Raw genomic sequence first — 25,707 nt, 5'->3', positions numbered from 1 at the left:
TGCATGTTGTCTTACTCCAAACTGTATAGGCTCGAAAGCCTACTACTAATTAAGCATATTAGGTGATGTGCATCTCTGTAATGAGAAGGGGTGTGGTCTAATGACATCAACACCCTATATCAGGTGTGCATAATTATTAGGCAACTTCCTTTCCTTTGGCAAAATGGGTCAAAAGAAGGACTTGACAGGCTCAGAAAAGTCAAAAATAGTGAGATATCTTGCAGAGGGATGCAGCACTCTTAAAATTGCAAAGCTTCTGAAGCATGATCATCGAACAATCAAACGTTTCATTCAAAATAGTCAACAGGGTCGCAAGAAGCGTGTGGAAAAACCAAGGCGCAAAATAACTGCCCATGAACTGAGAAAAGTCAAGCGTGCAGCTGCCAAGATGCCACTTGCCACCAGTTTGGCCATATTTCAGAGCTGCAACATCACTGGAGTGCCCAAAAGCACAAGGTGTGCAATACTCAGAGACATGGCCAAGGTAAGAAAGGCTGAAAGACGACCACCACTGAACAAGACACACAAGCTGAAACGTCAAGACTGGGCCAAGAAATATCTCAAGACTGATTGAGAGTGAGTCTTGATGGGCCAGATGGATGGGCCCGTGGCTAGATTGGTAAAGGGCAGAGAGCTCCAGTCCGACTCAGACGCCAGCAAGGTGGAGGTGGAGTACTGGTTTGGGCTGGTATCATCAAAGATGAGCTTGTGGGGCCTTTTCGGGTTGAGGATGGAGTCAAGCTCAACTCCCAGTCCTACTGCCAGTTTCTGGAAGACACCTTCTTCAAGCAGTGGTACAGGAAGAAGTCTGCATCCTTCAAGAAAAACATGATTTTCATGCAGGACAATGGTCCATCACACGCGTCCAAGTAGTCCACAGCGTGGCTGGCAAGAAAGGGTATAAAAGAAGAAAATCTAATGACATGGCCTCCTTGTTCACCTGATCTGAACCCCATTGAGAACCTGTGGTCCATCATCAAATGTGAGATTTACAAGGAGGGAAAACAGTACACCTCTCTGAACAGTGTCTGGGAGGCTGTGGTTGCTGCTGCACGCAATGTTGATGGTGAACAGATCAAAACACTGACAGAATCCATGGATGGCAGGCTTTTGAGTGTCCTTGCAAAGAAAGGTGGCTATATTGGTCACTGATTTGTTTTTGAATGTCAGAAATGTATATTTGTGAATGTTGAGATGTTATATTGGTTTCACTGGTAAAAATAAATAATTGAAATGGGTATATATTTGTTTTTTGTTAAGTTGCCTAATAATTATGCACAGTAATAGTCACCTGCACACACAGATATCCCCCTAAAATAGCTATAACTAAAAACAAACTAAAAACTACTTCCAAAACTATTCAGCTTTGATATTAATGAGTTTTTTGGGTTCATTGAGAACATGGTTGTTGTTCAATAATAAAATTAATCCTCAAAAATACAACTTGCCTAATAATTCTGCACTCCCTGTATGTATATTTTTTACTTGATAGTTGATACGCTGCATTATTCATCAATCGCTGATTTTACAGCTTAATCTAAGACATCCGTGAGTTTTGTGCTTATGTTGTTGTCTTGTTGCTATGGCAACTTCGGCATTGTTTGGTGACGTAATTTCTGTGCTCACGCAATTAGAAACGCGGCCCAAAGACGCATCCGACTCAGCAGAGTGGCGGGAATGACTGATTTACACTGGTGGGTCATTACAAGTTAAGTGTATAGGGTATAATAAGGGGTTTTCCATTACTCACAGACAAATTACTGGCAGAGAACTAAATGTGAGCTGATTAATAGCAAAAACTACCCTCTTATTCCGCAACCACTCTGCCCACACCCTCAATGATACTACTAACTGAAAAATCTCAAGAAACACCAAATTCTTAGTTATTCCCCCACTCTTCCAGATCAAGCTCCCACACACCATCTTGCCTGAAAGTAGGTCCCAAATCCAAAAGCCCCAGCTGCATCTGTAAACAAGTGTAAATCCTCAGCCGCCATCACCTTCTCCTGTACTATCAACCGCCCATTAAAATCCTGAAGGAATACTAACCACACTTTCAAGTCTTCCCAAAGAGCAGAAGTGAGCCAAATCCTGTGGGATGGGGCTTTGATACTTGATGTCGCCAATGACAGCCTTCTACAGAATATCTGCCCTACTGGTATCACCCTACATGTGAAATTCAGCAATGAATGTAGGTCCCTCAACATGATCTTCTTTTTAAGGGCCTTACTGATTGTGTCTCGTAGGTCCCCCAGCTTCTCAAGTTGCAGGCAGCATTCCATTGATTAAGAATAAATTTGAATACCCAGGAAGCTCAAAGAAGTTGTTGGGCTTTCACTTTTTTCCTCAGCAACTGGGATTCCGAATTCAGCCTCGATTTCTAGTAAGTGCCTCATCAATGCACCACAATGCATTGACCCGGCACCACTCACAAACAGGAAATCATCTAAATAATGGACCACAAACCAGATGACACATCTGGTTTGACATCGGGTGTCAAACCAGATGACACACGAATCACCTATTCCACAAAGCAGCTGAATTTCTTGAAGTACGAACAGGATATCAAACAACCCATCAGTAAACATAAATTCATATAGAAAGCTCCTTTAAAGTAGCAACCCATTAATTGATGACACATTGGGTGAACCGGTAATAGCCGAAAGGCTGCCTCCACATCCACTTTTGCCATTAGGGCCCCAACCCCTGCCTTCCTCACGATCGCTACTGCCTTGTCAAAAGACTCATAATGAACCACCAAAAAAGCAGGGTCAATGCCGTCATTAAGCCTTCGGATATGACAAGTGATGGATCATGTGGAACTGACCTTCCACCATTTTCGGCACCACTCCCAACGGAGATACCCTCAATTTATGAAATGGGGGCTAATAAAATGGAGCAGCCATTCTGCCCAATGCTTCTTCCTTATCCATTTTTCCCTGCACCACCTCAGGAAACTCCCTTGCTGACTGAAGTTTAGCTGAAATGTCCGAACTACCACTCTCAACAAAAGGGATGCAAAATCCTGAACTAAAACCTGATAACTAAAGATCCGCATCCCTAGCCCGTCTCCTAACCTTAGACTTTCGCTCGAGCCACGGGAACATCTTTCTTACCTTCATTGGAGTCTTGGCTCTTAACAGCATTCTATTCCCCTTTTTCAATTCCTGACCCTTTTTTTTAAGCATTGCGACAAGGCATGTGCTCCCCTGCTCCCCGATCACTCATGCTTGTACTTACAAGTTGCTCCAAATCGACACTGAGCATCATTGAATTGGAAGCACAGACCTTTCCTTATTGCGATGGCTGTGGACCCCCCAGAGATGCCACCACTCAGCGCTACCACCGGTGCCACAAAAGGAACTACCCCATCTAAACGGGGTCATCAGTTCCAAACATAGACCCATGTCCCTAATATCCCATCTCATCTCTGGACACATCGCACAACCGTTGTTGCAAATGTTAGCCATATCGCCACCACGCCATTCCTCCATACGTTCGGTATGCGCTCGAAATTTCATCCAAGTAGCAAAATAACGCAGAGCCCTGCTCAGGGAATTTTCCCCCTATTACGCTTGCCAAAATACAATAATCCTTAGACCAATTTGTAAAGGTCTTTGACAACTTCCGATATCTCTTCCTCTTTATTTACTTTGTACCCTTTTGCAACCTCCAACACATGGTCTAAAGGTAGAAAAGAGAACAAATCCAAAGATTTTGCTACCAAATCTTCTCCTTTACCTCCTTCATCAGATGTATACCCCAATGGTACTACCATACACAAACAAGGTGGTCTTAATGCCTGATCAGCAACCTTCAAGACTGTTCCACCACTGCTTCCATCCTGCTGTGTTTTGTCCCCCGCTGGCATTGCCGCACCCACTGAGCCTCTCTGTCCTCCAACTCCACCCCCTGGTCCTACACATGCTGTGGCATCCAACCCCTGATTGACCAAAGGTTGCCCCTAATTTGCATTCACTCCCACCAAATGGTGTTCTATCTTTGCAATTAACTCTTTCAATACTTTCAACAAAGCCTCCCCTGACTGTCTCCTTGTCACCTGCGCTCCTCTACCACCAGTACCCCTGTTTGCCTTCCTAACTCTACCTTGCCGTCTCTGAGTCATCCTAGCAACCCCTTTTCTTGTAACCCCAACTTAATTTGTGCTGCTGTTATCCCTAACCTTTCTCCTCTTGATTTGTTCACCTGTCCCCTTCCCTCCCCCTATCTGCACTTCACTGATAATCCTTTGCAGCTCTTCTTCTTTGGCCTTATTATGCTCCTCCAGCCCCTTACCACTCTCTCCCTTATTGTTGCCCCATTCACTTGTTCCCCTATCCCCATCCAAATCACCGCTATCCTGCCCTCCATGTCTATCCTGATCTCTGCTGCTCTCATCTTGTACTCTCCTTGATGGTACTCACTTCTGCGGTACTGCCATATGATTTCCACCATCACTGGTCCTCTAGCCCCTCACTTCCTCTATTAGGGCACCGGAGTTCTTCTGCACCAGATTGAGATTCAGCTCACATTGTTCCCTGGCCTTACCTGCCGTCCTGCTCCTGCCTGATGTCCCGGTCACCGGATCCTCGACCTCCTCTTCTTCTTCCTGGATTCTCGCTGAATCGCTCCCACCACTGGCGCTCACCTCCTTCCCTCCACACCATATAGATGAGGTCATGGCCCCCGTGACTAGGCTGCCCTATTGCTTTTTCAGCTCCTGCCGCGGTCATTACCTCTCCCCTCTGGCTTGCGCTGTGTCTCCGCTCGCTGCCGAAATCCGGGATCAACCTCTCTGCGGCTTGGATCACCGTTGGGGCCTGGTCAAAATGACAGCTTGCTTACATTAGCAACCCCCTTTTATCTATGCACCTCCCCCTTACATCACTTCTACCTCACTTTATTACTACTCTTAATTCTTTCTCTGAGGTTGTATTCAACCACAGGGCATGTCTAGCAGGGTAAGGAAAAAAGTAGTGAGCTGTGTAAGGAAGGAACAATACTATAGTATCATACAGCTCATAACCGGAAATGACAACACAGGCAAGTTCAGACTTAATTTTAACAATTTTTAATACAAATATATTGAATTAAGTCATTCTTTTTTATATATTGTTCTTTGTTTTCTGACTACAGTTTCCCTTCAACCCTGCCCAATTTTGTTTAGCATAGTACACAAATAACAAAACCAAAAAAAATAATCAATCATTGAATACTTTTTAAATGAGAGGCCAGCTTTTTCTCCTTAAGTTTCAGAATGTAAGATGGGGACCTGTTAAAAAACTCCCTACAAATCTGGTTTGGACAATGTAGAAGGTGGTCATGCTTGGCACAGAAATGTTTTAATAACAATTATTTGATATTCATTACATTTAAAAATTATATTGCTCCAGAACTCACATAATTGTAATGTTATAAAGTTATGCCATTAACTGGCATAAAATAAAAAAGTACCCCCGTATTTCCATGCATTGCATCAATACTATTTAATTAGGACAATATATCTTGATTCTAATTTGAATTTATTTTGTTTAATAAAGGTGTTGGTTACAGTGCCACAGTGTCTTGAAATCCTACTATTGTCTCCCCATCGGCAACAATGGGCAAAGAGGATAAAGTATATAATATTTGATGAGGTATGTATCACTGTATATTAACAGATATAACCAAGATATATACATATGCTATTAAAAAAGACCAAAGTACAATGTTCTATGTAACTATTAAAATAATAAAGTTTCTTCTTAGAAAGTGTTAACCAATGAACAAGTCATTCCATATATTATATTCTAAATCCACTTGGTAATATAAAAATACAAAAGAAAGAAATTTAAAATAAAAGACTACAATAAAAAAGATTTGATAGAATGTCTTTGTAGAAGTTAATATTTATTGTATAATATATATATATATATATATATATATATATATATATATATATATACCGCTGGAATTACGAGTCTTGCAGGTTTAGGGGCACCGCACACTTTTTTGGCCTAACTGAAATCAACTTACGCAATTTGCGTATAGTCTATTTTCAATGGGACTTCCATAGCACCGGTATAACAAGCTTGTCCTGGGAGGCCAAAAAGTGAGCGGTACACCCTATCCTGTCAAGATTCATACCGCATTTTAAAGTCAGTAGTTATGAGTTTTACACTACAAAGCTGTAGCATAAAACTCATAACTAAAGTGCTAAAAAGTACACTAACACCCATAAACTACCTATTAACCCCTAAACCGAGGCCCTCCCACATCGCAAACACTATAAAACCCGCCACCCACACAACCAACCCCCCAAATAAAACTCTAACTAAAAAACCTAAGCTCCCCATTGCCCTGAAAAGGGCATTTGGATGGGCATTGCCCTTAAAAGGGCATTTAGCTCTTTTTCTTTGCCCAAACCCTAAGCTAAAAATAAAACCCACCCAATACACCCTTAAAAAATCCTAACACTAACCCCAGAAGATCCTCTTACCGGGAGAAGTCTTCATCCAAGTGGCAAGATGTCCTCAACAAAGCCGGCAGAAATGGTCCTCCAGATGGGCAGAAGTGGTCCTCCAGATGGGCAGAAGTCTTCATCCAGACGGCAACTTCTATCTTCATCCTTCCGACGCAAAGTGGCTCCATCTTCAAAACATACGGCGTGGAGCATCCGCTTCCAACGACGACTACCCGACAAATGAAGGTACCTTTAAGTGACGTCATCCAAGATGGCGTCCCTTAGATTCCGATTGGCTGATAGAATTCTATCAGCCAATCGGAATTAAGGTTGAAAAAATCCTATCGGCTGATGCAATCAGCCAATAGGGTTGAAGTTCAATCCTATTGGCTGATCCAATCAGCCAATAGGATTGAGCTAGCATTCTATTGGCTGATTGGAACAGCCAATAGAATGCAAGCTCAATCCTATTGGCTGATTGGATCAGCAAATAGGATTGAACTTCAATCCTATTGGCTGATTGCATCAGCCAATAGTATTTTTTCAACCTTAATTCCGATAGGCTGATAGAATTCTATCAGCCAATCGGAATCTAAGGGACGCCATCTTGGATGATGTCACTTAAAGGTACCTTCATTCATCGGGTAGTCGTCGTTGGAAGAGGATGCTCCACGCCGGATGTCTTGAAGATGAAGCCACTCTGCGTCGGAAGGATGAAGATAGAAGATGCCGTCTGGATGAAGACTTCTGCCCATCTGGAGGACCACTTCTGCCCGTCTGGAGGACCACTTCTGCCGGCTTTGTTGAGAACATCTTGCCGCTTGGATGAAGACTTCTCCCGGTAAGTGGATCTTTGGGGGTTAGTGTTAGGATTTTTTAAGGGTGTGTTGGGTGGGTTTTATTTTTAGGTTAGGGCTTTGGGCCGCAATAGAGCTAAATGCCCTTTTAAGGGCAATGCCCATCCAAATGCCCTTTTCAGGGCAATGGGGAGCTTAGGTTTCTTTAGTTAGGGTTTTATTTGGGGGGTCGGTTGTGTGGGTGGTGGGTTTTACTGTTGGGGGGCTTGTGTGTATTTTTTATTACAGGTAAAAGAGCTGATTTCTTTGGGGCAATGCCCCGCAAAAGGCCTTTTTAAAGGCTGTTGGTAGTTTAGTTTAGACTAGGTTTTTTTTATTTTGGGTGGGCTTTTATTATTTTGATAGGGCTATTAGATTAGGTGTAATTAGTTTAAAGATCTTGTAATTTGTTTTTTATTTTCTGTAATTTAGTGTTTTGGTTTTTTTTTGGTAATTTATCCAATTTTATTGAATTTAGTTAATTGTATTTAATTTAGGGAATTTATTTAATTGTAGTGTAGTGTTAGGTGTTAGTGTAATACAGATTAGGTTTTAATTTACAGGTAAATTTGTATTTATTTTAGCTAGGTAGTTAGTAAATAGTTAATAACTATTTAGTAACTATTCTACCTAGTTAAAATAAATACAAACTTGCCAGTAAAATAAAAATAAAACCTAAACTAGATACAATGTAACTATTAGTTATATTTTAGCTAGCTTAGGGTTTATTTTACAGGTAAGTATTTAGTTTTAACTAGGAATAATTTAGGTAATAATTGTAGGTTTTATTTAGATTTATTTTAATTATATTTAAGTTAGGGGGTGTTAGGGTTAGACTTAGATTTAGGGGTTAATAAATATAATATAGTGGCAGCGACGTTGGGGGCGGCAGATTAGGGGTTAATAAATGTAGGTAGGTGGCGGCGATATTAGGGGCGGCAGATTAGGTGTTAATAATATTTAACTAGTGTTTGCGATGCAGGAGTACAGCGGTTTAGGGGTTAATATGTTTATTATAGTGGCGGCGATGTTGGGGGCGGCATATTAGGGGTTAATAACATTAGGTAGGTGTCGGCAATGTTGTGGGCAGCAGATTAGGGGTTCATAAGTATAATGTAGGTGGCAGCGATGTCCGGAGCGGCAGATTAGAGGTTAATAAATATAATGTAGGTGTCGGCGATGTCTGGGGCGGCAGATTAGGGGTTAATAAATGTAAGATTAGGGGTGTTTAGACTCAGGGTTCATGTTAGGGTGTGAGGTGTAAACATAAAATGTGTTTCCCCATAGGAATCAATGGGGCTGCGTTACTGAGCTTACACTGCTTTTTTGCAGGTGTTAGACTTTTTCTCAGCCGGCTCTCCCCATTGATGTCTATGGGGAAATCGTGCACGAGCACGTGCAACCATCTTACTGCTAACTTAAGTAGCACTGGTATTGGAGTGCGGTATGGAGCACAATTTTGCTCTACGCTCACTTCTTGCCTTTTAACGCCGGGTTTGTAAAAACCTGTAATACCAGCGCTGTAGGTAAGTGTGCGGTGAGAATAAAGTGCAAGTTAGTACCGCACCTTTTACCGCAAAACTCATAATCTAGCCGTTAGTTTGTGTGTACTATTTTTGCAGTTGATGCTCTCAAAGAAGGAAAGGAAGTTATTTTCACTCTACTGATGAGCTGGATATATTATTCTCCTGGAGAAACATAGAACCAAAATGTGTTCTGGTTGTGTACGTTTTAAGACACAGCAGTAGAAGGATACACTCAATAGGATACTTCTATGCATAGAGCAATGGACTATTAGTGAAAAACTGAAATAAAAAGACATTAGTGGAGGACTTATTTACATTGAACTAAATACCATCTGTTTTAGTGTCCACATACTGTAATAAAAAGTCTGAAGATTTATTGCTATTGTTCTATGTTTTGTCCTTTTGGAGGTCATATATAGGTTGGTACCAAGAGTACTATTGTTGCAGCACAACCTGTTATTTCATATGAGTGCTTGCCTCAAATTTAAGTTTATTAATTAAAAGGAGTGTAGTTAGTTCCTTATTCCCCACGCCTGCTTCTTTAGTTTAAATGTTCAGTATATCTTGTTGGTACTGAGTAAAGAGGACAGTACTGCCTAAATTACCAGTCAGCATCCCTCCTTATAAGATAGATGGCAACCCAACTTGAACTTATAGGCTTTCTGAGAGCCTTTCCAGTGAGATGCAGCGATATCCCTCTAGCAAACTGGTCAAGAAAGTAATGTCTGGTTTACCCTGCTGTTATACACTTTTGTAAGTCAGTGGTTTTCAGCTATTTTCCTCTAGGCCATGTACAAAAAAGGATAGATCTGGACCTACAGTACATCTGACCTTTTGATCATGAAACTGTTCTGTGGCAAACATGCAAATGTGTATTGCAAATGTAAATTCATCATCTGCACTCTTAAACCCAATGTATTATTGATATAAATCTATGCATGCTGCTTCTGCTGTATTTCTGTCTGAGAAATTCTGTATTAATCCTCAGTTACAATATTATCTGTGTGTCTTTATAACATAAGATCCATTGCTTGGGAGGAGAAATTGGAGCAGAGGTTTGGGAACACCTTCTAGTGATGATTCGATGTCCATTTTTGGCTTTGTCTGCAACAATCAGTAATCCAGAACACCTTACTGCGTAAGTACTATCGCTGAATAGTAACTATAAATGTACTTGATATTCATAGAAACAGATACTGATGGCAGTAACCAAAGTTACTAAGAAATCTGACCATACTTCATACCTCACAACATTTCCCAAGGGCATTTCAGATCTGGGAGGTAAAAGATACTTGTGAGTGGGTCTGCAGGTGTTTTGTAGCAGAGCTGGGGCAGCCCCTGTTTTCTTTTTGCAAACTGGGGCATTTGGTCTGTAAGGTAAGCTCTGGGAGGGACAGTGATGCAAAGCTTCCAGACTGTGACAATCGGTTGAAAAAACTGATATTTGTTTCTCAAGTTTAAGTAATTAGTTATTAATATATCTTCCATGCGTTATTGAATTACTTTACTGTATTTGTCCTTGAAATGCAAAAAGAAAAAATGTGTATATAATGGTGCACAATAGGTAGAATATAGTCCCATATAATCCAGTGGAATTCCAAATTCCCTTCTTAGGGTACACATCACCTTAAAAAAAAACAGTGCCATAATAGTGATGTACTGCAAAATAAGAAATATGCCCCTAAGCAGGCAAATGATACACACACTTTTCAGAGCAAAAAACATAACTTTAAATATTTCACGATTAGGTATCAAGCCCCATGGCTAAAACAGGGACCACAGCTAAACAAGATAATTTTTGTACTTTAATTGCACACATGATTAATGTTTAGTGAAACAGGGCGTGTCTGGTCAGAAGTCATGGTAGGCAGCAATATTGGAAGCGGAACAAGAACGACTATAAATCCGGTGTTTATCAGCTCATCCAAGAGGAATCTAATTCTGAAGCATGTAAGTCTAACACCAGCAAGTCTTCTGGAATAGTTTGATACTATTTGTTTAAGGACTCTCCGTTGGGGTCTTTCACTGAAATCTAAGTGTTTAGGCTTGCAACACCCCCCTCTCTAGTGGGGTTAATAACATACTAGCTTTATACCATTTTCAGGACAATGGAGGCGTTGTATGTAACTGTGCAAAATGTTCTATAAGATTTCGAGGATAACTTTAATAACCTGCTTGATTAATTGTTTCAGCCCCAGCAAACTTTTAAACTATAGAGTGGATAACTTTTTGCCTGATGCTGAGAAGATTACATCTAGAACGGCTCTAATGTGGACCAAGTGGGAGTGAGGAACTATATTAGATTACATTATTCTAGAAGCAACTAAACACTGTATTAGGCTTGTTTGTAAAGTGAAAGAAAACCAATATGGTTTTCAAGAGAAGTAGCACATGCAGTTAAAGGACCAGTCAACACTGTAGATTTGCATAATCAACAAATGCATTATAAGAAGACAATGCAATAGCACTTAGTCTGAATTTCAAATGAATAGTAGATTTTTGTTAAATAAATTGCAAAGTTATGTCTATTTCCACTCCCCCTGTATCATGTGACAGTCATCAGCCAATCACAAATGCATATACGTACAGTGGGGAAAAAAAGTATTTAGTCTGCGACCAATTGTGCAAGTTCTCCCACTTAAGAAGATGAGAGAGGCCTGTAATTTTCATCATAGGTATACCTCAACTATGAGAGACAAAATATGGAAACAAATCCAGACAATCAAATTGTCTGATTTGGAAAGAATGTATTTGAAAATTATGGTGGAAAATAAGTATTTGGTCACCTACAAACAAGCAAGATTGCTGGCTCTCACAGACCTGTATCTTCTTCTTTAAGAGGCTCCTCTGTCCTCCACTCATTACCTGTATTAATGGCACCTGTTTTTACTTGTTACCAGTATAAAAGACACCTGTCCACAACCTCAAACAGTCACACTCCAAACTCCACTATGGTGAAGACCAAAGAACTGTCAAAGGACACCAGAAACAAAATTGTAGACCTGCACCAGGCTGGGAAGACTGAATCTGCAATAGGCAAGCAGCTTGGTGTGAAGAAATCAACTGTGGGAGCAATAATTATAAAATGGAGGACATACAAGACCACTGATAATCTCCCTCGATCTGGGGCTCCAAGCAAGATCTCACCCCGTGGGGTCAAAATGATCACAAGAACGGTGAGCAAACATCCCAGAACCACACGGGTGGACCTAGTGAATGACTTGCAGAGAGCTGGGACCAACGTAACAAAGGCTACCATCAGTAACACACTACGCTGCCAGGGACTCAGATCCTGCAGTGCCAGACGTGTCCCCCTGCTTAAGCCACTACATGTCCGGGCCTATCTGAAGTATGCTAGAGAGCATTTGGATGATCCAGAAGCGGATTGGGAGAATGTCATATGGTCAGATGAAACCAAAGTAGAACTGTTTGGTAGAAACACAACTTGTCGTGTTTGGAGGAGAGAGAACACCATACCTACTGTGAAGCATGGGGGTGGCAACATCATGCTTTGGGGCTGTTTCTCTGCAAAGGGAACAGGACGACTGATCCGTGTACATGAAAGAATGAAAGAACGTGAGATTTTGAGTGCAAACCTCCTTCCATCAGCAAGGGCATTGAAGATGAAACGTGGCTGGGTCTTTCAGCATGACAATGATCCCAAACTCACCACCCGGGCAACGAAGGAGTGGCTTCGTAAGAAGCATTTCAAGGTCCTGGAGTGGCCTAGCCAGTCTCCAGATCTCAACCCCTTAGAAAACCTTTGGAGGGAGTTGAAAGTCTGTGTTGCCCAGCGACAGCCCCAAAACATCACTGCTCTAGAGGAGATCTGCATGCAGGAATGGGCCAACATACCAGCAACAGTGTATGACAACCTTGTGAAGACTTACAGAAAACGTTTGATCTCTTTCATTGCCAACAAAGGATATATAACAAAGTATTGAGATGAACTTTTGATATTGACCAAATACTTATTTTCCACCATAATTTGCAAATAAATTCTTTCCAAATCAGACAATGTGATTATCTGGATTTGTTTCCACATTTTGTCTCTCATAGTTGAGGTATACCTAAGATGAAACTTACAGGCCTCTCTCGTCTTCTTAAGTGGGAGAATTTGCACAATTGGTGGCTGACTAAATACTTTTTTTTCCCCACTGTATATGCTGTGAATTCTTGCACATGCTCAGTAGGAGTTGGTGACTCAAAAAGTGTAAATATAAAAAGACTGTGCACATTTTTTTAATGAAAGTAAATTGGAAAGTTGTTTAAAATTGCATGCTGTATCTGAATCATGAAGTTTAATTTTGACTTGAGTGTCCCTTTAAGACAAAAAAGACAGTCTATAAAAAATTCAAACTCAAGGGCTCAGAAGAGGATAAGGAAAATGGAGACTCCATCAAAAGATGACAAAGCAGTTAATCAGAAAGGCTAAAGCTGATGCAGATGAGAAAATAGCACAATCTGTAAAAAACAGGGACTAAACCTTCTTTAGATATATCAGTGAAAACAGAAAAACTAACAGAGGGATAGTAAGACTCAAGAATGATGATAGAGTAGTGGAAGAAGATCAACAAATAGCAAACTGTTTACTTTTGTTCGGTCCTTACAACACATGGTAAAGATAGTTAAAATTTTCTTAAGGGATGTTACTGTAAATGATAATCAGCTAGATTATGAGTTATGCACGCTATAGGATAATTAACGAACGCAACAAAAGTTGCTTTATTTAACCCCCTATAGTGCAGCCATTAGAAGTTTTCAAACAGCCGGATTGTGCGTGGGATATGGCTGCGTTGAGCTCCATACCGCACACAATTCAAGCGCTGTTTTGACATGCTCGTGCACGCTTTCCCCATAGACATCAATGCGGAGAGCGGGCTAAAAAAAAACTAACACCTGTGATCGCTAAATGAAAATCAGCCAATAGTATTTAAGCAGCGCTCATTCTATTGAATAATTTTACTGTTGGGGGGGTCTTTGTATTTTTTTCAGGGAAAAGAGCTGATGTATTTGGGGCAATGCCCCACAAAAGGCCCTTTTAAGGGCTATTGGTAGTTTATTGTAGGCTAGGGTTTTTTATTTTTGGGTGGGCTTTTATATTTTGATAGGGCTATTAGATTAGGTGTAATTCTTTTTTCTTTTTTATAATTGTGTTTGTTATTTCACCTTGTCAGATGGCTCCAATAGGTCTGTGTTGGCCCTTGTCAACTCTCTCCAAGGGCTGTGATGCACTATTTCACTTTGTCAGATGGCTCCAATGGGACTGTGTTGGCCTTTGTTTGCCCTTGTCAACTCCAAGGACTGTGATGTACTATTTCACCTTATCAGATGGCTCAAATGGGGCTGTGTTGGCCCTTGTCAACTCCCTCCAAGGACTGTGATGCACTATTTCACCTTGTCAGATGGCTCCAATCGGGCTGTGTTGGCCCTTTTCAACTCCCTCCAAGGACTGTGAATCACTATTTCACCTTGTCAGATGGCTCCAATGGGGCTGTGTTGGCCCTTGTCAACTGCCTCCAAGGACTGTGATGCACTATTTCACCTTGTCAGATGGCTCCAATGGGGCTGTGTTGGCCTTTGTTTGCCCTTGTCAACTCCCTCCAAGGACTGTGATGCACTATTTCACCTTGTCAGGTGGCTCCAATTGGGCTGATTTATTACAATGACTTTTTGTAACGTTATCTTATTTCTTTATGTTTTATGACATCATCATAAAATTAATGTTATTATTATTTTATTTGTCCTCTTTATTCATGTCATTTATTAAAATTAATATTTTATGTGGTTAATCCTTAAAGGGATATGAAACCAAAAAATGGTCTTTCAGGATTCAGATATATAATACAATTTAAAAGAGATATAATATTTACATCTCTTATTTACTTTGCTTCATTTTGTTGATATACTTTGCAGAAAGGTTTATCTTTGGAAGATCATGAGTAGCAGAGAACCGAGGTTCTAGATGTTGATTGTTGGTTGTATATATATATATATATATATATATATATATATATATATATATATATATATAGGGAGACTAGAGAGAAATGCACTCACAGGAATGAACAACCAGCTCAATATCATTGTTAGCCTGTTCTATGGCGATTCACCACCTGGGTGCAACTTCTTTTAGCCCAGTAATGCTTTTCACAGAGTAGAATTGTCCTGTAGTATATCAGTCTGACCCCGCCCATTACGGCCAGTCCAGCGCCAAAATACCAGGCAACTCCTCTCTGAACAAGGAACACAGCAACCCCAGATTATCGTTTCGGCCTTCATTGGGCCTTGTCAGTGAGGTGTAGCAGTATTCCTCTAAGCACACTGAGCAAGGGGTCCACGTCTGGGTTACCCTTTCTACTCTGTGAAAAGCATTACTGGGCTAAAAGAAGTTGCACCCAGGTGGTGAATCACCAAAGAACAGGCTAACAATGGTATTGAGCTGGTTGTTCGTTCCTGTGAGTGCATTTCTCTCTAGTCTCCCTATGTAAAAAAGGGTAACCCAGACGTGGACCCCTTGCTCAGTGTGCTTTATATATATATATATTAGTTGTTGTTGGCTCATACATGTGTTCATTTATAAGCTATTTGTGAATTGATTCACCTTTAACAAATGATCCCAAGATTATTAAACTGAGATAATCGATGTAAATTATGAATTTGATGGAAATAGCATCCTCTCTGTGAATCCTGAACTTAATTGTTTGTATTTCATGTCCCTTTAAGTGATGCTGACTACAATTCTTAATGAATGGATATGCATTTCTAATGTATTTTTTTCCTTTTTACATCAACATAGACATATACCGGTAATATGTTTAAAACAGACTATTATTTGAATGTTGACAGCACATGTATTCCAATTTCACTTATATCTTATTGTAGTAGTCTAACAAAAGAAATCACTGTGTGTAATGCACATATTTTAGATGATTAATATCTTTCTCTTATTATTGTTTCTCTTTATTTATCCAACTATATATTGCTATAGGTAGACTGACCATATTTCAACTTGAATAAGTGACACATATGATAAATACATGTGTCATTGTTCTTATTAAAAAAAAATCCTTTAACAGCTCTGTAAACATCCCTGACATATGTATTTCTCATGTGTCCCTTTTTAAAGTGTAAAGATGGACACCATAGCTATAGGTAACATATAATGTATAACCAATCCCGATTTTCATAATGTATCTCATAGCATTATTTCTCATTTAAAGGGACATGAAACACAATAATCTATTTTATCATTTATGTATAACATACGATTTTATATATAAAAAAAAAAATCATAAATTCTCAAATTTGCTTCAGTCTCTTTATATCATTTGTTTAAGGAGCAGCAGGGCACTACTGGTTTCTAAATGAACACATAGGTGAACCAATGACAATCGGTATATATATATATGTAGCCACCAATCAGCAGTTAGAACATAGGTTTTTTTCTGCTCTTGAGATTACCTCTAAACACATTTCATCAAAAGATAACAAGAGAAAGAAGCAAATTTAAATAATATCATTAAATTTGAAAAGGTAGTTCAAATTGCAATCTCGTACATAATCGTGTAACATAAAATGTGGGTTTCATGTCCATTTAAACCCTGCTGCTTCCTAAATAGTTCAGAATCCTCCGATTCTAATGACATATATCCTTATTGCCAACAATGGATTATATTTCATATATCACAGTATTACGTTATCTAGCGTGACATTCATAGATAACAATATAGCACATACTAGTTTTTAAAATATAAATACGTTTCTTATTGACATGCCAAGCTGTAAAATGAGTCCTTGTATTGGATGACGTTTTTACGCAATCTCGGATGCGCCTTGGTTTGGATGAAGTTTTAAGCGATCTCGGATGCGCCATGTTGCTTAAGACGTCACATGTCAAACTGTAATATGAGTTCTTGGATTGGATGCTGTTTTTACGCGATCTCAGATGCGCCTTTGATTGGATAATATTTTTCCGCGATCTCGAATGCGCCATGTTGCTTAAAGGGACACTGAACCCAAATTTTTTCTTTTGTGATTCAGATAGAGCATGAAATTCTAAGCAACTTTCTAATTTACTCCTATTATCAAATGTTCTTTATTCTCTTGGTATCTTTATTTGAAATGCAAGAATGTTAGTTAAGATGCCGGTCCATTTTTGGTGAATAACCTAGGTTGTCCTTGCTGATTGGTGGATAAATTCATCCACCAATCAAAAACTGCTGTCCAGACTTCTGAACCAAGAAAAAGCTTAGATGCCTTCTTTTTCATATAAAGATAGCAAGAGAATGAAGAAACATTGATAATAGGAGTAAATTAGAAAGTTGCTTAAAATTGCATGCTCTACCTGAATCACAAAAGAAAATTTTTGGGTTCAGTGTCCCTTTAAGACGTCACATGCCAAGGTGTTAAATCCGTCTGATTGGATTACGCTGTCCCGCAATATTTGATTTTGCACGTAACCCACGTTTGCGAATGAGAAGACAAGTTTAAAACCATGACTTTCTTGGATTATGGAATGTGTCAATCATGTACATTGTTGAACCATAGCTGATAAAGAACACAAAAATATCTTTTGATGGCTGTCTCGTTGAAGAAATGAATGAAGGCAATATGTTTTTCATGCATAATATATTTTGAGGCAAGTGCAAATCCATGAATATACTCCATCTTTTTAAATATGTTTGTCAACAATATTTTCATTTTTCTAATTAATTACTGTATTGTGTTGAATTTTTTACATATCTAATTCCTAAAGATGTGCTTTTGTATTTGAATAAAGTAATCAATATGCATTGAACTTTATCATATGATAAATATATGAGATGTTTACTTATTCTAGATGTTATGTCCTCATTTTTTTTCTTAATGTAAATGCTCAGTATTGTGTCATGTATAATTTCCACATTGTTAATCTCCAAATATATTATTTCGGGAATATTCAACTATCATTTCAGGACCGCCACCGGTCCCTGTTAGGTATTGATTCTCCCTTGAGAGCTTTCTTTTTAATTCCATTCTGCAGTCCCAGTAGCGATGCTGTATAGACTTGACATCCCTGTTATGGACCCCCACTGCATTAACGGCATCCCTGATCTCCAGCCATAGCTTCCTCTTCTCCTTAGGGGTGGCCTTCTGAGCCTGAAGCCTCCTAGCCCTCTCCATATAAGCCTCTATGAGGGCCTCCTTCTCCTCCATGGAATACCTCTCATCCCTCTGCCTGAGCTTCCCCTGTGATGTGAGCCTCTGTTTCACAGGCTGTGAATATCCCTCTCTAAACTCCACGCCACTGGGCCCAGCCACTTGTTTATCCTCAACAAATTGGCCGGGTCCACCCACTGCTTCCTCTCCCCCTTCCTCTCCTCCTTCCTCTCCCCCTTCCTGTCCAGTTTCCCTCCCTCTCCCTCTCCCCTGACTAACCTCCTGCCTAACCTCCTCTACAAGCTCTTCTCTAACCTCCTGCCTGATGAGCTCGAATTGCTTAGGGCTAATCTACCCCTATCACCCCCTCCCGACATACTCAAACAAAAAGTGAATATGCCCAAATGAAAGGGGGTCAAATTAATGAACAAACATTAAAAAGTGCTCAAAGTGTGAAAGGTATATAAATAAAAGAGGGTAAAGGGTATTAAACAGACAAATATGTAGAAAAAGACAAAATGAGGATATGTAAACAATAAGTTGAAAATCAAACAAAATCTAACTATGGGATGGGTATGGGCTTACAGGGAATGGGGTATGGGTTTAAAGGGAATGAACAGGGAATGGGGTATTGGTTTAAATGGAATGGGGTATGGGATGAAAGGGAATGGGGTATGGAGTGTAGTATGAGAGGGAATGGTGTATGGAGTTTATGTAGTGTTAGTGATAAGTATATGTATGTATTGAATGTGTTTGCGTGTAAATGTGTTTATATAAGTATTAACCAAAAACACTCGCACACTCACCCAAACAAACTCTCGCTCACTAACGCTCTCACTAACTCACTATCTAAGACTAACTAACTCTAACACTAACTCTCACAATAACAATAACTAACTCTCACACTAACACTTACTCTCACAATAACGCTAACTAACTCTCACAATAACACTAACTCACTATCTCACAATAACTCACTAACTCTCACACTAACACTAACTCACTATCTCACACTAACACTAACTAACTCTCACAATAACACTAACTCACTCTCTCACACTAACACTAACTCTCACAATAACACTAACTCACTCTCTCACACTAACACTAACTCTCACAATAACACTAACTCACTAAATCTCTCTCCTCTCTAATCTCACAAAACCCTCCAGCAACACAGTCAAAGAAGCCATGCTTGGAGCGTGCTTATATACTCTATGTAAATGTTTAATGATGTACCGGTTGGCAAAGTAAAGGATGTTCAGGTGTGCTTTGTTAGTAATTAGTATGTGTGCAATGTGTATTGAGTTAGTATTTGTGGAATGTGTATAATGCGATGATGTCATAGTGATCGTTTTGCATAACATTGTCCAAAAGTAGTATCTGTAAATGTAAATGGTGATTTGTGATAGTCTCGTATTTGTCAAGTGGTGTAAATGTTTATTTGTCTAATGTTTCGTAATCGTCAATGCAAATGTTTTGTTTGTGTATCAGTGTGCAATTCTTTTTTCATGTTGTTTTGTTCCGTGTTGCAAGATCTAAACGTATTTATGTATTCCTCATTTAGTGTAAATTTTGTGCACTATTTTATTTTTCTGATTGTGAATGTGTAAGGCGTATGTGCTATGTTGCGTGATTGTTGTTTGTACATTTGCTGTGTGTTTTTGTTGTGCATTATGTGGTATACGTAATATGGCAGAGCAGTGCGTATTTCTCGCGAGATCGAGTGTTAGCTGAAAAATCTGTGCTTAGTTCATTTATCATTGATCTCTATTGGAGAATGTTTAACGTGCCCGTAATTACGTTTATTAAATAAACGTAGTATTGTGTTACCGTGACGTGTTCCGAGGTTGTTTTCAGACTCGTAATACCTATGTTATTAAAAGATACGCAATGGAAATAACGTACAAGTAACTACCGCACCCCTCTTACTGCAAAACTCGTAATCTGGATGTTTGATTGCAACAGATTTTGTTTAATGTGCTGTATGTATCAAGTATACTGTATTTTTAGTTTAGGTTTATTGTTCTACATACAGCTTAATTGATTGTCTGTACAATGCAATTTGCATTATTATGTGATGTATGTATGCTATTACATGGAACTTCAATTAAAAAATGTTAAAGAGACAGGACTCAGATAGAGAATACAATTTAAAAAAAGTTACCAATTTACTTCTATTATCAAATATGCATTGTTCTCATGTTATTCTGTGTTAAAGAGATATCCAGATAGGTAGCGTCTGCAGCATTACATGCCAGGAAGTAGTACTGCCATCTAGTGGTCTTGCTATTGTATAACACTGTTGCAAAATTGTTGCCATTTAATGATGGAAAAAAATTAAAATTGAAAAGCCTGTGAAATGTATCTTTTTAATATTTTTTTGTGTACATAATTAATTTTCATGATTTTGCACATTCAAACTGCGGCTTTCTATTAGTCCTAAATGGCTCAAAGAAAAAGCAAAAAAAATCACCTCATAATGGGCTATATTACAAATGGAGCAAAATCAATACGGTTTTATTTCGCACAACCTCACACAATATACAATGTTCAATCCAAAATACTACTGTAAAATGTAGCACTTTTTAAGTAAACCGTTATTATTTATAAGGTACCACAAAACTAATGGACTCCATCACTTGCGCAGCATAAGCTTAGCACATCCTTCGCTTAGCACTTGAGTGCGATACCTGAAATTAATTTTACTGTGCACCCCATGCAGATGTTAGAGCACCTTGACTTTTGCTCAAGTGATAGAAAATAACCTTGGGCTTGTAATATGACTCCAAAAATAGAATTGCTATTGACTGCACTTGGGTGATGTTAACACACAATAGCACTAATATTTTTGTACTCCTCTCTAATGTGGTAATACAATTATATTGCAAAAATGTTTCTATTTATAATTGCACTCATACTCCCTTTAATATGGCACATATTTTTCTTCAACTTTTAAGATGGCTGCAATCTGTAAAGCAATATTGGCAAAACAGGGATGAAATAATAGAGAGCACTAATTCCTTTGAGTGTACAAAGAAAAGAGGAAAAAGGCAAACTTTAAACAAGGAAAAGAAGTCTTACAGAGTTCATTTGGGTAAAGAACAACTTTTCTATCTATATGTGTGGGAAAATATTACTATAGTTTACTAGTCAGGGGTTAAAAACTACTAGCCCAAAGGGTTTTTAATGGCATGTCATACGTAATTTTTTTCTTTTCTTGGCTTACAGTGTTATATGAGAAGCGATACAATGATCTGGAAAAGTATGTCTGTTCTCTGGAGAATTCCAGTATTAATTTTGAACACTATCACCCATGCGCTGCTCTAACACTAGAACATGTAAGTAAGCAATAAATGCTATTAGGACAGCATTCAAAGGATCATTCACAATGTGATAAAGTTTAAATAATGCATTTAACTTTAAGCAATTTCATTTGTATTGCACAACTATACATTATGGCATTATTTTTGGTTTTGGTTATGAATTAAGGGATAGATTACGAGTAGCGTGCAAAGTATATAGTTCTTTTTTTGTTTTTTTTTCCGAGCAATAGAAATAGCGGGCATATTATGAGTTAAAAGTAACCATGTTCGCTTGCGCAAGTGAATTTAACATGCGTCGGCTTACGCAACTGCAGAGTTTGCGTAAATTAGGGTTGCACCGATACCGATACTAGTATCGGTATCGGTGCCGATACCAAGTATTTGCATGAGTACTTGTACTCATTCAAATGCACCGATACTTAAACCGATACCTGCACTTCCTACCCATACTCTACCTTGTGGAGTTTTTTCAAACTGCATGTTCCCATTTCATTTTAAGCTGTAGTGGAGACTCAACTAAAAATGGTTCACTTCTGTTCTTCCAATACAAATTGCTGTTGTATTGTATTATTGTAAGAGAGATCACTGTACCTTGTTCAGACAAACCCCTGAAGTACTGGGTAGTTAATAAACTGAGATTTCAAGCTCTGGCTAAAATGGCCCAAAATTATCTTTCTGCCCCATGCAGTAGTGCTGAAAATGAGACAGTTCAACTTAGCATCAAACGAGATTACTGATAGCAGAAACAGACGTATAGCTGAACATACAGAGATGCTTCTGTTCCTTAAAAAGAACTTGCTACTAACTTTTCAGAAATTATTATAATTGCTAGATTGCCTGTTATACTGCTAGTTCTTCTCTTGCACAATTATGCTCAAAACATACTGTACTCTGAGGAACATCCTTAGCTTATATAATTGCAGGAAGAGTGTTCATAGAAAAAATTAAGTTAAATCCTATGAACACACATCTTACAATAATAGGACTACATTTAGATTACATTTGATATGTAAGCTTTACCAATGCTCTGTTCACATTTCCAACTCAATAGACTTTAATGGAGTTGCACATGCAATGAGCATTAGTAAAGGTTACCAGTCAAATGTAAGCTAGCTCATAGTGTTGTTCCCCATGTTTAAACAGTGCACTGGTATATTTTTTACTGCATTGCACTTTTGGTTGGTTGTGATATTACATTTGTTATTTATTGTTGTTATTATGAACATATTTGAATGTAATGTTTTTATTTATAAACGTGTTCTGTGAAATTTCTTCAAGTTTTTAGAACTTTGTGACAACAAGCAAATAAAATTGTTTTATTATTTCATAATATCTTTTGAGTTACAGTTCTTCATAATTATAAAGAAACTATCTTAAATCATTAGTCTGTATTGTGCTTGGGACACTGTCACATGACATTAAAAAAGTATCAGTAATTGGTATCGGCAAGTATTTTTAAAAAAGTATCGGTACTTGTACTCGGTCTTAAAAAAATGGTATCGGTGGAACCCTAGCGTAAATAGTAGAGGAAGAAAAAAATTGCATTAAACACAACATAAATACATGTAAAAGTACAGTTACACTCATGTAAACACTGTCTGGTAAAATTATTTAAAGAAAAATTAATAAAAAAGTTATAAGGGCTCAAAGATAGATGGTATAAGGTGTTTTAAAAAAGAAGGGCTGCAAAGGGCTTTAACATACAGTATATATGCGTACACAAGCAAAGGTCTTTTATATATATGCATACATACACATGTCCAAATATGTGTAGGTAGGTATGTATGTATATATATATGTTACGGGTAAAGTCAGATATCCTAGGATTACCTGGGTAAAACTGACACCCCAGTGGCTTTGGGTAAAGCCAAATGTAAGATCATACTTTGGGCTTTACCCGGGTAATCCTAGGATTACCCAAACGCTTCTGGATAAAGCCCATCTACACTAATTTTTTTGGCTCTACTTGGGGGTTTAAGGGGGGCACCCTGCTGATCCCCTGGCATCCACCCTAAGTGAACCTAGGAGAATGAGGTTTACAAGGGGGGCTTCACCCCCTTGAACCCTAGGCAAAAAAGATGGTGAATATGGGGAATTACAGTGCATCGTATATATGTTTGATGCTGTGATTTGCAAGAACTATTTTCTTCAAAGGATGAAAATAGTGCTGTAATTAGCTTTATCCAGAAGCGTTTGGGTAATTCTAGGATTACCCTACAATTACCCAGGTAAAGCCCAATGTATGATCTTACATCAGGCTTTGCCCACAGCCGCTGGGTAATGTCAGTTTTACCCTGGTAAACATAGGATTACACGATATCTGAATTTTTATATATATATATATATATATATATATATATTTATAAGAAATATATAAATTGGTGAGAGTGCGCTAGCAGCAGCAGGGGATGTGTCACTGGTATAGGCAAATATATAAAATCAATAAAGCAAATAAGTGATAAAATACAAACACATTTATATCAATAAACACATAGGTAAAATCCTGAATTGGTTCGATTGTGCTAAACAGCAGCAGGGAATGTGTCACTGATATAGGCAAATGTTGTTTAAATATGTTATGAAATCAATTAAGCAAATTTGTTATAAAATACAAACACATTTATTTCAATAAACACATAGGTAAAATCCTGAATTGGTTCGATTGTGCTAAACAGAAGCAGGGAATGTGTCACTGATATAGGCAAATGTTGTTTGAATATATTATGAAATCAAAAAAGCAAATTTGTTATAAAATACAAACACATTTATTTCAATAAATAAACACATAGGTAAAATCCTGAATTGGTTCGATTGTGCTAAACAGCAGCAGGAAATGTGTCACTGATATAGGCAAATGTTGTTTGAATATATTATGAAATCAATAAAGCTAATTTGTTATAAAATACAAACACATTTATTTCAATAAACACATAGGTAAAATCCTAATTTTATGACCGGTCTTAAATATTTAAGAACTTAAAGAGTAAAGGCAAGTATTTCAATAATTTAAAAATGCTATTGCATAGAGTTAAAAGAAAATTGGGGATTTACATATACAACTTGTTTGCAAGTTTAGAAATATAGTGGTGCACCACTCTTTATGTTGCGGTAGTAGCTGAATAGCTGATATATCACCAATCCACCTTATTATTTTGGTACAAAAGGTTTGACTGTTTGCACACAAAACAAAGTAAAGTCACACTTTGAGAAGAAAAGTAAAAAATATGTGTATATATATGAATCGTTTCAATAAACGACTAGTCCCAATTGTATTTTCCTTTAAATATATGTTCCTTGTGCCTGTATAATTTCTTAGTTCTGTAGTTTATAAAGTGCCCAGTTTCATTTTGATGTAATAGTTCGTAGTTGGATCGTGTGTATAATTGGCAATATCGGCTACTTTACCTCTGCATGCCTTTCGGTCTCTTCGTGGGTATGTCTCCTCCACTCACCTTCTGGCATAGGTAACGCTGCAGCCTCGCTGATAGTTGTTTGATGTCACACACCAATTTTTTCTCCTGAAAGTAGATCCGGCTTCCACTCTGCGCAGAGAGTATCTGTAGTTTTGGATGAAGAAAAATAGTGCCAATGCAATCCTTTGCAATCCTTGGTCACTATGTATTCCTTTTGTTGGGCAAAGTTAGATTCCTGTAGGCAGTAGGACCATCTATTCCTTTTGTTGGGCAAAGTTAGATTCCTGTAGGCAGTAGGACCATCTATTCCTTTTGTTGGGCAAAGTTAGATTCCTGTAGTAAGCAGGACCATCTATTCCTTTTGTTGGGCAAAGTTAGATTCCCGTAGGCAGTAGGACCATCTTATTCCTTTTGTTGGGCAAAGTTAGATTCCTGTAGGCAGTAGGACCATCTATTCCTTTTGTTGGGCAAAGTTAGATTCCTGTAGGCAGTAGGACCAGCTATTCCTTTTGTTGGGCAAAGTTAGATTCCTGTAGGCAGTAGGACCATCCTACTGCCTACAGGAATCTAACTTTGCCCAACAAAAGGAATAGATGGTCCTACTGCCTACAGGAATCTAACTTTGCCCAACAAAAGGAATAGATGGTCCTACTGCCTACAGGAATCTAACTTTGCCCAACAAAAGGAATACATAGTGACCAAGGATTGCAAAGGATTGCATTGGCACTATTTTTCTTCATCCAAAACTACAGATACTCTATGCGCAGAGTGGAAGCCGGATCTACTTTCAGGAGAAAAAATTGGTGTGTGACATCAAACGACTATCAGCGAGGCTGCAGCGTTACCTATGCCAGAAGGTGAGTGGAGGAGACATACCCACGAAGAGACCGAAAGGCATGCAGAGGTAAAGTAGCCGATATTGCCAATTATACACACGATCCAACTACGAACTATTACATCAAAATGAAACTGGGCACTTTATAAACTACAGAACTAAGAAATTATACAGGCACAAGGAACATA

General features: G+C 38.6%; 1 protein-coding gene across 1 annotated transcript in view; it reads left to right on the top strand.

Moving 5' to 3' along the window:
• LOC128647450 (probable ATP-dependent RNA helicase DDX60) overlaps positions 1–25,707 on the top strand; it is a 728,313-nt gene that overhangs the window by 253,585 nt on the left and 449,021 nt on the right. The window contains exons 18-21 of the mRNA XM_053700236.1: positions 5,541–5,636; positions 9,827–9,942; positions 20,906–21,042; positions 21,177–21,286. Coding sequence (XP_053556211.1) covers positions 5,541–5,636; positions 9,827–9,942; positions 20,906–21,042; positions 21,177–21,286 — 459 coding nt within the window. The remainder of the gene's footprint in view (positions 1–5,540; positions 5,637–9,826; positions 9,943–20,905; positions 21,043–21,176; positions 21,287–25,707) is intronic.

Source organism: Bombina bombina, chromosome 2, assembly GCF_027579735.1.
Source record: "Bombina bombina isolate aBomBom1 chromosome 2, aBomBom1.pri, whole genome shotgun sequence".
Taxonomy (NCBI): domain Eukaryota; kingdom Metazoa; phylum Chordata; class Amphibia; order Anura; family Bombinatoridae; genus Bombina; species Bombina bombina.
The sequence above is the reverse complement of the archived record's forward strand: the minus strand, read 5'-3'. Positions and strand labels throughout refer to the sequence as shown.